This window comes from Hydra vulgaris, chromosome 03 (genome assembly GCF_038396675.1).
Source record: "Hydra vulgaris chromosome 03, alternate assembly HydraT2T_AEP".
NCBI lineage: Eukaryota > Metazoa > Cnidaria > Hydrozoa > Anthoathecata > Hydridae > Hydra > Hydra vulgaris.
In genome coordinates this window covers 2,789,709-2,804,004 of record NC_088922.1, presented here as the reverse complement: position 1 = coordinate 2,804,004, position 14,296 = coordinate 2,789,709, and the positions used below count along the sequence as shown (strand labels likewise).

General features: G+C 27.4%; 1 protein-coding gene across 1 annotated transcript; it reads left to right on the top strand.

Annotated features, from left to right (window-relative positions):
• Positions 1–486: 486 nt before the first annotated feature.
• Positions 487–5,827, top strand: LOC136077617 (uncharacterized). The gene is made up of 4 exons (XM_065791888.1): positions 487–616; positions 4,944–5,085; positions 5,263–5,511; positions 5,656–5,827. Exons 1-4 carry the CDS (start codon positions 529–531, stop codon positions 5,810–5,812), a joined length of 636 nt encoding a protein of 211 aa, XP_065647960.1. The 5' UTR covers positions 487–528; the 3' UTR covers positions 5,813–5,827.
• The last annotated feature ends 8,469 nt before the right edge of the window (positions 5,828–14,296 follow it).

Below are 14,296 nucleotides of genomic sequence, written 5' to 3'. Positions count from 1 at the left end.
TATATATATATGTATATATATATACATACATGCATATATATATATATATATATATATATATATATATATATATATATATATATATATATATATATATATATATATATATATGTATATATATATATATATACGTATTGTTAATATACTTGAGTATTGTGCGTAATAGATACAGTAGCCTTTAATAACTATATACAATTTTTCATACAGTTTTTTCAACTGTATAAACTTTGGAAACATTAACATTGGAGGATAGAATAAAACATGCACAGAAGGTTCTTTAAGTTCATTTGGGGTTCTTTAATTAGCTAACGGGTTCTTCGCGCAGTTGTATGGTTCTTGTAAACTTTTTTATCAAATTCGAAAAAATCGACGAGGTTCTTCGTTATTTAAAACCTTTTATAAGGGTTCTTCATATATCTCGCGTGCATATTGGAGTTTAACGCTTAATGGTATTTTGTAAAATGCATAAAAAACAATTAGAATCTGATTTAAAATTGTTTAAATTTAAAGTGTTTGTTGGTTTTTGGTATGGCAGAACATTTAAATTGGAGTGTAGAAGATGTCTGCAGATATTTAGAATTAAAAGGACTGCCAGAATTGAGACAGAAAATTACTGGTTTGATTGTTGTTTTAAGTTTTTTTATTAGATAATATATTAATAGGTGTATGCATATGAAACCGCTGTTTAAAATAAGACAAGTTAATTTTCTTTTTAAGACAAAATTAATGTATGGATGATTATGTGTGTGAAACTACGTTCAATTTGCTTTAAATATCATAGTTTTTAATTTGATTTTATTCATATCTAGATAATTTTATACATCTTTCAAAATGAACAACTTTGTGCCTTCAAATATGCATTTGCGGGAAGTATTACTTCACTATTTTATTTTAAAGAAAACTGCTGCAGAAAGTCATCGTTTGCTTGTAGAAGCTTATTCTGACCATGCTTTATCTGAAACAACTTGCAGAGATTGGTTTAGAAGATTTAAAAGTGGCGATTTCGATCTTGACAACAAGGAACGTGGTAAACCTCCAAAAAAATTTGAAGATTCAGAATTGCAAAGTTTATTGGACGAAGACGATGCTCAATCCCAAGAACAATTAGCAGAAGAGTTGAATGTTGATCAGGCAACAATTTCAAGACGTTTACAAGCTCTCGGTAAAATAAGAAAGGAAGGAAAATGGGTTCCACATGAATTGAAAGAACGTGATATTGAAAGGCGTTTAGTGACATGCGAAATGTTATTGAATCGTTTTGAAAGAAAGTCTTTTTTGCATCGAATAGTGACTGGAGATGAAAAATGGATTTATTTTGACAATCCAGTCCGCACAACACATTATGTTGACCCAGGCGCACCTGTAAAATCAACACCAAAGAGGAATATTCATGGAAATAAGGCTTTGCTGTCTATTTGGTGGGATCAGATTGGTGTGGTATACTATGAGTTGCTAAAACCTAAAGAAACAATTGATGGGCCACTTTACAGACTCCAATTATTCCGTTTAAGAAAAGCATTAGAAGAAAAACGACCCGAATATGCTGAGAGACACGATAAAATAATTCTTCAACATGACAATGCTCGTCCTCATGTTTGTAAAGTTGTTCAAACAGCGTTGAAAACTATCGGATGGGAAGTCTTATGCCACCCGCCGTATTCACCAGACCTTGCTCCATCAGATTACTATTTATTCCGATCAATGTCACATGGCTTGGCAGATCAGCACTTCTCGAATTATGAAGAGGTCAAAAAATGGCTCGATGATTGGATAGCTTCTAAACCTGAGAAATTCTATTGGGATGGAATTCATAAGTTACCAAAAAATTGGCAAAAAGTAGTAGAAAATAATGGAAATTACATTCAAAGAAATATAAATAAAACATCTCCAAAACAAACGTTCTAATTCAAAGAAAAAACAGCGGTTTCATATGCATACACCTATTAATAGATAAAATAAATTATTTTATAACTATTTTTGAACTTCAATTTTTTTTTTAGTCAAGTCATTTTCAACTTAAATTTAAGTAAAATATTTTGGCATGGCAGCAAGCAGTAATATTATATGCTTTACTTGTTCCACATGCGGTATACATAAGTATTCTATGCAAAAATATTTAGATCATTCGTACAATATGCATGAGCATACAGCTGGTTATCTTGCAGTATGTAATATTGATAGTTGCCCAGTATCCTATAAATCTGTAAAATGTTTGCGTCAGCATATTCGAATTAAACATACTACAATTTACTATTCATATATATTGTCAACAAACATCTGCAATACTTCAACTGCTGAAATATTAGAAAATGAATATTTAGAAAACTGCGATAATCAAAACAACGGATATGAATGTGACAATGCAACTATCAGTTGTTTTCATTTTGAATCAGAATCTGATTCACCTGATTTGTCTATGTCATTAGACAAGTTGCTAGGCACCTTGCAGCAGCATTTTGCTCTGTTTATCGTCGGAATAGCTGAAAAGCATTCTGTACCATCTGTCATGCAAATTGACTTGGCTAATGAAGTCCAATCATTGCTAACTTATTACAACAATAGTTTTTGTAGTATTATAAAACAGGAATTAGGCAACAGCTTAGTATCTAATGAAAATTTACAAAACTTGCTACACAATGAATTGATTTTAGATAAAGTTTTATCAGTTGTTAACTCCAGCAAAAAAATTATTGCCTTTAGTAAAACCAATGTAGGACTTATTTTGCCACTTGAAATAAATTTGTGTATTAAAGATGATATTTTAGATGAAAATGATTTTTGTGTAGAATCAATAGTAATTGATCATCAAAATGGTTTACCTAAAAGTGCTATTATTGGAAATGCTTTTGGTGATACAATTTTTAATAATGATAATAACACAATCACTAAAGAGTCTTTTCAATAAATTCCAATTTTACCGCTGCTTAAACAGTTAATTGAAAAAGAGGAAATATGGAATTCTATAAAACGAAAATTAGAGAATGATTTGTCTGCGAAAACAAATTTGTTTTATGCATATTCAGATGGTTTTATTTGCAAGCACCATAACATTTTTAATAACAAGTATGCTTTAAGACTTCATTTGTATATCGATGAATTTGAGGTATGCAATCCGATTGGAGCTCATCGTAAAGTACATAAAATATGTGCATTTTACTTTTTCCTGGGTAACATGGAAGATAAATATATATCAAGACTTCAAAATATATACTTATGCTTTCTTGTGAAAGAAAAACTAATTAAAGAACATAAAACATACAAGGATGTTTTAAAACCTTTCATTCAAGATTTAAAAACATTACAAAATGAAGGCATATTAGTTATGGTTGATGGCCAACAAATACGATTATATGGTGGCTTAGCAACAATCTCTGCTGATAACCTTTCAGCCCATGCACTAGCTGGTTTTCGTCGTGTTTTTAATTCTGGTTTTTTTTGTCGTCAGTGTATGACTTCATATATTAACAAAACTAAAAAATTTTCTGAGCTTGATGCAACACTTCGTACTGATGAAATCCATCAGTATCAATTGGCTGCTATTTCAGGCCATGGTCAGATTTCATCAAGTATGTAAAGACGTTGTCCTTTTTTAGATTTATCATATTTTAAAGTCATGAATCGTTTCCACCAGACATAATGCATGACATGCTGGAAGGTACAATTCCTCGATTAATTAGTCTATTGTTGTTGAAACTCAAAGAAGATAAGTTAATTGAAATTGATCAGGTGAATATCGAGCTTAATATATTTGAAATAGGTAGAAATGACAGATTAAATAAACCAGTTCCATTTGTTGTACGCTCTGCTACTTCTATTAATTTTTTTGGATCAGCTTCACAAAAATATTGTATGTTTCGTTTGTTACCATTTATGATAGGGAATCGTATACCAATGTCTAACAAATATTGGTTGTTGTATTTACAGCTTAGAGAAATAGCTGATTATGTGTTTGCTCCAAAAATTTCGAAATCTGTGTTAACGTTTCTGCAATTTTTAGTGGAGCAGTTTTTGCACAATTTTGCTGAACTTTTCCAGACAATTTTACACCCAAACTTCATTTCATGCTTCATTATGCTCGTCTTATTAATGATTATGGGCCACTGCGTTATTTATGGTGTATGCGTTTTGAAGCAAAACACTTGTATTTCAAAAAATTGGCTTCTTCGATTAGAAATTTTAAAAATATTGCCTATTTGCTTGCAAAACGACACCAGTTACGGCAGTGTTGGGAGATGACATCCTCATATTTCTTCAAAGAATATGAGAAAACTAATAATCTTTGTTCCATTATGTTTGAAAGTTTAGCAGCTTCTATTCAAGAAAAACTAGTACGTTTTTTTGGTTATAGTATGACTGATAAGAAAGAAACTATTTGGAAGTGTAGCAGCTTGCTTATAAATGGAATCCAGTTTCATGTTCATGATACAGTGATTCTAGCTTTACTACATGTGGAAGAAATACCATTATTTTTTAAAATCTATCATATTATAAAATTTCGTCATCACTGGGTGTTTTGTGGTAAGTTGCTTATTTGTGATAAATACTCTGCTCACTTGCATGCCTTCAGAGTTGTGGAAGTAGAAGATTTGACAATATGCTTACCAGCAGATGTTCTTGATCACCAATTGATAGACATATATGTTTTGCAGGATGGGTGCTGTTATATTACACTCAGATACAGTTGTTTTTTATAGAATCTCTTTAGATTTTTGTTATAAAAATGTTGTAGTTAACTTGATAGCATTATTTGAATAAATTGTTTTCTTGTTAAAATGTGCAAATATTTAGCTTTACTTATTATTAATTAAAGAAAATAAAAAATTTTGTGTGTTATATTTTATGAGGGCTGCCGCGTCTTTAGCTGATTAAATATTTTATTGCATTAATTAATTTAAAATCTGAACATTTACCCTTTCACAATTTTTGTAAATATTTTATTATAGAGAAAGAAATTGATGGAAAAACGCTGGTGTCTTTAACTGAGACAATGGTGGCCAGTTTATGTCAGACAATTCGACGACAAGTAGTACTCATTGAAATTATAAGGCATCTTATAACTTCACATGAACAGCAAGAAAGCTCTTAGTAAACAAATTTTTATTTTAGCTTATATATTACTTTTTAATTTTTTATGTTTTTACTTAATAAGTTATATCTGATATATATCACTCTTAAATATTAGTTGTAAAAGGTTTTGTTTCGTTTTTTACAATAAGAAAATGTAATTAGAGTACGCAGTAATTAAAATAATATATCAATTAGTGTTATAGAAAATGGTGTTTTAAATACATCAATAACATCCCTAATATCTTGCGATGGAGATGTTAGTATGATTGCTGGAGTGTCCCAAAGTATGAAACCATGGCCAGTGTGTTATCAACTACCCATTTTGCCTACATCACTAAATGCAGCTTTGGATGCCAAAGATCATTGTTTTCTTAACTTGAATCGTAGCAAATGTAGGAATCAGCTTTTACAATGTCTTTATGATGACATCAGCAGATACAACATGTAAGTTACATTATGTAAAACTTAAATTTCATTTGGTTATACAAAACTTGTTTTTATAAATAAATGTAATTTATGTATAATATTATATTACATATGTATAATCTAAAAATTATTTAAAATATATATTTGAAGATTTTTGTATAGGTATCCATCAGGTGCCCAATACTCAGCTGTACTTGCTGCCATTTGCAGTAGGTATCCACACTTAAGTGACTTCCCATCAAAAAATACTTCTTCTTCTTATAGATATGTTGTTTATGTAAGTTTCTATATAATGCTTTTGTTGCTACTCATGTTATGAGTATGTTTATTTTTGATTACTTCCCTATTTTTTATATGTTTTATATATGTATTATTTATATTTATATTTCTAAGTTTATTTATATTTCAATTTGTAAACTGAAATTTAATTTCAAAAATAGATAAAATATTAAACACTTTAACACACACATATTTATATGTATATTAAATTGGTAGCCAACACTATTAGAAAGCTTAAAAAACAAGTTTAAAAAAGAAAGAGCTCCTTTAATCCATTTGTATGTTGTTGCTGAACATAAAAAAAAATTTGGTCACAAAGGTAGAGGTCGAAAAAGGAAGGAAGATGCTGTTAGTGATAACCAATCGTGTCCTAGAAAAAATAGAGAATTGGTAGGAATATTTTTTGCTTTAAGCATGCATTTAGTTTTTTCACAAATAAAAAGAAAGATTTATTTAAAAATAAAGTTTCTATTTTTAAAACATTTTTTGAATAAAGCCAAACAAACTTCCTATTGGGGAGGATGAAACGACTGTTGTAAAACATCATGATGACATAAAAATAGAATGCAATAAGCTCCGGCCAGACATTAACATGCTGTTGGATCGCTAGCAACGTACTTGTGCTGCTCGTGCAAAGGATTTTAATTCTGTTTTCAGTACAGCAGATTTAAAATCTACTAATCCTTGGCTCTCTATTACTAGATTGGTTTGTTTTTATTAGCATAATATTTTACATAAAAATTCTTCTTATTACTATTTTTAAAGTTAAATTAGTTACTTATTGTATTATTATCGTACTTTTTTTATTCTCTTTGAATAAAGTTTTATCTCAAAATACTTTCGGCAGTCTGACAAAAATAACTTTTTTAATTTATATAAATTGATACTTTTAAACGTGATATATATAGGGTAAACAATCAATTAATTAGTACTCACTTTTTCAAATAGATAATAAATTTATCGGAATTCTAAAAGAGAGCGATTTATGTTCTTAGATGATTTATATCTAACCCATTTTGTACTTCATTTGGGTAGTTTTTATTAGAAAAAGTTGTTTTTATATAATAAATATGAATAAATAATAGACAAGTTGATATTATAGCATATTGGTCCCTAAAATACATTTATAGTACATTTATAGTAGTTTAAATTTAAAACTTTGTTGAATGTCTGAAACACTAAATAAATGGTTGCAATTTTAACTATATATACATATATATTTTTTTTAAAGTTTCTATGAGACTAAGATTTGCCGAAGATCTTGACAAACAAATCTACCAATGTATAGGTGGAATGGCTGATAAAATTATGCAACTAGTAAAATCAAAGCATAAAGATGTTATAGTAAATGTAATTTCTGCAGAAATTGAGTGTGAAATTGATGACTCCAAGAAAAAAGGTAATGTTGAATATTTGTAATTTAATATTTTTTTAAATGTGTATTAAGTACAATGTAAAGTAAAAGTAAATTAAACTGCATCTGATTTCAATTACTATTAGTAGTTGCACATGGCCTTATACAACCGTTGGAATTAGGATTTACATTCGGCAATGGCGACCTAACTGCCAATATGTTTTTGAGGTCATAGAGTTTTTGCTGATTTTTTCAAATTTTTACTAGACTTTTTTTTATATTGTTTTATAATTTTTTACTAGACTTTTTTGTAAGTGTACTAATGCCATCCATATAATATAATTTTAAAGCTTTTTCTACCTAATTCTAAGGGCTGGTCTTGTCGATTTTATTTTACCATTAACATAATATTTCATTAATGATTTGTTACATTACAGATGCCAACTTAAATGCAGCTATTATACTTTTACCAAGATTGTTCAAAGAGTCTATTGACTGCTTGGTTACGTTTGACAACCAACCAGTGCAGAGTACGCCAACTATCAAAGTGCCAAAAAAGCAAAGGCTACTAACAAAAGAATGTTGTGTTATGTTGGATGGTTGCAACATAAGCATTGCGGCGATGTTGATGTTTCGTTAGCTATGTCATGTGTTTTTGCATCTTATTATATATATAATATTCAATATCCAGCGCAATTGAAGAACACGTTGTTGTTTTATGAACATATTGTTTATGGATTGTCTTCTAAAAAATCACCAGTGACTATAACGAGACTGACAAGTACTTTGAATGAGTAATCAAATTGATTTATTATGCTTTTGAAATAATATATTTGCCTTGTTAATAATTCAACTTTTTTTATCCCCAAAATATATTGTTTATTTATTCTGGAGTGCTTTTACATTTATTTTATATTTATTTATTTATTACAAATTTTACAATATATTATTAAATTGTATTTAAACAGTTATAGTAAAAAAGTATCTATGCTATGTTTTATATTAAATATAAAACATTTCTTTAAATGTTGTTTTTCTCCGGATAAATAAAATAAAATGGTTATTAGAAATAAAAACAATATAAATGGATTTATTTTTTATTATTTTTTAACTCTTCTTCAAAAACCAGAGTAAAATAAAATATAAAGTTTTTGTAAAAAGCAAAAATTTATTAAAATAAATTTAATTTACAATATTAAATTAAAAAGGAATTAAATATGATTTTGAAAAAAATTAAATATAGTTGCTAAAGTAATACCTCTCGGCAAAAATAATAATTACTACATATAATACATTTAAAATGCCACAAAAGATAACATTATGAAGACAATTTATGCGAAACTGTGTAAAAGGTTCTTTAAAGAACCTCAACGGGTGCTCAAATATAGCACCCGTGGTAGAGTTCTTCGAAGATCCCTAAGTAGCTCATTAAGGAACCTTATCGGAGGGTTCTTACGAAGAACCAATTTATAAGGTTCTAAAACGGTGGTCCATTGGCATAACCGCTAAGAAACTTTAAAAGTTCTTCCGAGAACCATATATATATATATATATATATATATATATATATATATATATATATATATATATATATATATATATATATATATACACACATATATGCATATATATATATATACATATATATATATATATATACATATATATATATATATATATATATATATATATATATATATATATATATATACATACATATATATATATTTATATATATATATATATATATATATATATATATATATATATATATATATATGTATATATATAGATATATATATATGTATATATATATATATATCAATATACATATACATACATATACATAGAGAGAGAAAGAAAGAGCAACGTGCAATGTTGTATAAGCAGTTTACATAAGCATAGGCTATGTAATTGCTAATGTTTATGTAAACTGCTTATGCAACATAATACATAAGTTTTATTATATTTTAGGAATTAAAAAGAGCAAACAAGAAGAGCATTTTTAAGAAACACATTAAAATACATTGCTTACATGAAATTTAAGTTAATTTGAATTCGTATTAAACTAAAAATTAATCAAGTATAAATGTTACTTGGTTTTTTTACATTGACTAAATCTAAAATAGATCTATTTTTTGCATGTACTATTTTGACTATAATTGTCATCATATTAGTTGTTCCAATATTTCAACCCTATAATATTGGTTGTTCCAATATTTTAACCCTATGTTAGAAATATTGGAACAACTATTATGACAACAATTATAGTCTTGCAAAAAATAGTTAAATAGAATGAATTTTTGCTCTAGATGAATCTAGCCAGAACGATTTTATAAAACACTTTAAGAAAACAATTTGATCATTAAAAGCATAGTCTCATGTTCTTGCGTGACAGAAGCTGAAACTAGATTAAAACTATGATTGTATAAAGTAGGTACACTGTATATATAATTGATATATGCTAACAATCTACAGATTGATTATATTGAGGAATTTAAGAAATTCATTTGATGATTAAATCAAAAATTCAATCAGTATGATACAACTTTTTAAATTGTGCAACACTGAGAGATAAATAAATAAAGTTTATCTATGATTATTTTGTTGTTGTTGTTAAAAATATAGTTAATAAATTTTATATAAATTTATTTCCCTCCCATGGGACACAAAGCTCTACCATCTAGCAAACTTTGCCTTTGAGCCAATGTACAATGTACAGATTCAAACATGTTTACTTTAAATATAGAGATTTCAATAGTGTATATTATAATATATTAAAATTATACTCTCAAATATTTTTAGTTTTTTTATTAAACTATTAATATTATACGAATGATGAGTTTAACTTCATGTCTTTTTTTATGCTCTTTTAGACTACCAGTCTTAAATACAGAAAAATGTTGAATTAACAAAAACATTAAATCCTGTTTGTCTTAATGTTTTAAAATTATACCTGGGGGTATTGATTTTGTAGTTATAAGGCTGTCCAATTATATATGTATTGCGACACTTTTTTTGCCCCGTTTAGATTTCTACTTACCCAAAAGATATTTTGCGATATTTTAATCAATCCACCCCCCCCCCCATCCTCCTATGTGACGTGATTTTTGTAAACAAAATATATGAGTTTTTGCTAAAGGTTTACTAAATGATAAGAATTGAATAGATTTCAAATTCAATTATATCACACAAGAAAAACACACGGCATATAAAATTAACCTAAAAAAAAATTGCCTTGGGCTACAAAAATGCATAATCTGCTACTGCTATATAGTGTTGATATTAATAGTAATTAACATTATTAAATATCGATTGTATTAGAACAAGTATCATATGGAACCAATAAAGAAAAAAATGTATTTGATAAATCTTTATATATTTTGTAGTACTTTGCTTCTCTGCTTTTTGATTTTTTGTCAAATATTTTAATCTCTTACATATATATTTTACATTATTTAGACTTTCTTTTTTAATAATTTAAAGTTGCATTATATACTTTTTCTCAAGGTTGGTTTAAGCTTTCTGTTTATAGGGTTTGTTTTTGATGGTGTGATTCAAGAATACTTTTTTTAGATTTTTTTGTTTTAACGTGTAATGAATGGATGCGCCTCCTTTTTCGTAGTCTTTAAACCCGGCACCTCATTTTTTCAAAAATGGAATAGCATGATCTTCCAGCATGTGTAACTTTGATAACACTGAATCACATGACCAATTATCACAATGAAACTGTATTAAATCAGCAATATTTTTTTCTGAAGATAAACATACAGTAATAGTAAAAAGTATATCTCTTTTATTCAATATAAATTTTATTTCTCAAACATACTACAAACACTTAAATATGTATACCAATATAATACCCCATAAACTACTTATCAACCAATAATTTTTTAAGAATATCTTATCTAAAAACAAGACATTTAAAATATTATACTTTCAAGAATATCGTTCTAATTCTAATATCCTTTACGAATAATAATAAGTTTTCTTATCAAAATTAACAAATTGTGTGGACTTGCTCATCTATTAAATTATCTATTTGCCTGGAATCACGCGCAAGTTACCCTACATCTCTCAATCTGTTATTTCTTTACCGCTATAAAAAGTTCTTGTTATTATCTTCCATCTTTTAGTAACCTTAAATTATATATCCTAAATCATTGTTTACAAATATATTATTACTAAACATCACAGGTACAGCAATAAATTACAAACCGATGCATAAAATCATGGAATATTTTAACTCTTCACTTTAAATCATTAAACTCTATTACTAAAATCAGTCTTTATGCCTTTTTTGTGTGGAGAGATACTGTTTGTAAAATGTTGTGCTCATTGTGGGTTATTATTATTATTATTACTTTTAGTATTATTTTATGAAATATAAATATTATTATAACATTATTTTATTATTATTTATATTATTATTACTTATTGTTGTTATTTAATATTTAGTTTTAATGTTTATCAAAATTATTGTTATTATTATTATTGTTATTATTTATTATTATATGGATTATAATCATTAATATAAATATTATTGTTAACATTGCTAATATTGTCATTGTCCTTGTTATAATTGTTTTAATATTATCACTATTATTACATAATTTATTTTTAGTTTAGATTAGTACTAGTACTATTTCTAAATATCGATGAAGTGTAATAACCTTTTTTCAGAATTATTATTGTTATATATATATATATATATATATATATATATATATATATATATATATATATATATATATTCTTGCATGCATTTGTATGTTGCATACATACACACACATATGACATATATGTGTGTGTTTTTTTTAGCAATTGCAAGTTTCCAAATACATGCAATGTAAAGTATGTAAAAAAACAATACTTTTCAACTAGCAAATTTAATGTTAATAAATAATTTTTTTTATATTTATTTTTATAACATGATCGTTTAAAATGCACCAGAACAAAGATATAAGAAAAAATCTTAGCACTTAACTACTCAAACGATAAAAATGCATTTTTCTACTAAAATTAAATTTAAGCAAGAACCAAAAAGTAATCAATTTATAAAGTAAAAAACATTAAAGAAGTTGAAGAAAAAATTTTCAAATTCGTACAGTTATATTGCCTATTGGTCAATTATCGGAAGAGGCGGCTGAGGCTCGAAACAAGCACTTCCGTGATTATAGACAGAATTTCTCGAGGAAATTTTCAAGAGAAATTGGTAATAGGGATATCATAAACAGACTTCTGTTAAGTTCCGATCCTTTGTTGAGCAGTTATTTCCAGTGAGGCATTAGAGTTCTTGCAACCAGAAACATTGAATGAACTACTACAATATGAAGAGGAGGCATCTAGCGAAAATGAATCAGACTAATGTTTATTTTTTATCGTTTTTTAAGTATATTTTTTTATTTTATGTTGTTTTTACCTTTATAGTAGGGTTTATTTCACCTTTATAGTATGTGTATTTGTATATTTCCTTCTGTTTAAATTGTTTGTATTTGCATCACTTTTTTTAAACATTTTTACTCTTAAGGCATTTAATGTTTTAATTGAAGTTTAACAATTTATATTGTTGTTTAATTTTTTTTTTTAAACTTCTTTTTGTATGGTTTATATGCAAAAGTGTGTTTTGAGTAAAAAAAAACCTGCACATTTATTTTAAATATGATATTATGATTTCAAACTGCTTTTAATTGTTTATCTAATTGTTAAAAGCTATAAAATAATTTTGATCAACTTTTTACCATAAATACTCCACTGCGCGCCGTTAAAGATAGCAGCCTAAGTTTTGTAAAAAATTTTATGACTTTAACTTTTTGTCTAAAGTGAAAATAATTATTCAATTAATTAAAAGTAACGTTCAAAAATGGAAAGAAAAGAAGACTTTGAAGCTTTAGTGAGTAGAGTATTAAAATTGGAAGCAGAACTTTTAACAAAGAATAAAGAAATTAATCAACTCAAAATACTAGTAAATGATCTGAAGAACCAACCCAGCAACCTACTAAATTCAAATGATTGTGCATGGTCCGATGTAATAAAAGGTAAAAAGAGTAACGAAACAGCTTAACTGTATTTAGTCAATGTTGTTGTCAAAGAATCTCAAGATAGAGACTTTAGACAAAAGAACTTAATAGTCTTTGGATTCAATCCCTCTAAAAACAAGAATGATAATGTAGCCAAAGAAGAAGATACATTAGGGATACAAAATATATTTAATCAGATTAATCCTAAAGCAACTATCCAACGTATTTTCAAACAAATACAAAATCAAACAAGCCAGCACCAGTAATTGTTGTTTTAACTAACAAAGAAGAAGGAAATGCTGTTCTAAAAACAGCCAAAACCCTACGACATTCACCAGTAACTAATAACAAATTTATTAGTGCAGACATGACAGAGGCTGAAAGACTTAAAATGTAAGCTTTAAGAGAGGAACGTGCTAAATTGAACGAAGCTAATAAAGATTATCAATGCTATTACGGGATTAGAAGTGAACGCGTTGTAAAACTCATAAAAAGATAGCAATTCATATCAAGTCAACCAGGTCAGCTAGGGTTAGGGTGTATATTTCCAAAAGGGTAATATTTCCAAAAAATCTACTCTTTATAATCTTGAACAAGTTGATTGAGAAGAACAACGACAGGCAATTAATAAATTTAAAAAACCAAGAGCTAATTAACCATCCAAAAACCTATTACTGTGGGAAATGGGCACTTACTAACATTCACAGTCTAGGTAACAAACGTGTTGATTTCCAACACTTTGTCCATTTACACAATCTTAATATTTGTTGGGTTATCGAAACTTGGTTAAATAAAAATTAACTTAACAGTCTATTATGTTCTAGGCTTTACAGTGTTCTTCGCTCTGACAGAAGTAGTAAAGATGGTGGAGTAGCATTACTTTTTCACAGTTTTACACAATTTACAAAAGTTGATATACCACCAGAAATTCATGAATTGGAAATTGTCTGTGCTGATTTAAAGGTAATGGTCAGTCGTTTAGAATTATCGCATTGGGGGTTTCGGTAAAGACGCTATTGATTATATGGAAAGTAGTGTAAAATGTTTCTCTATATTATGTTCCATCGAAAAAAATGGGGTCATACTGGAGATTTTTACTCACCTGATATAGATTGGCACTACTATCATGGTCCAGATAGTGTTAAACATA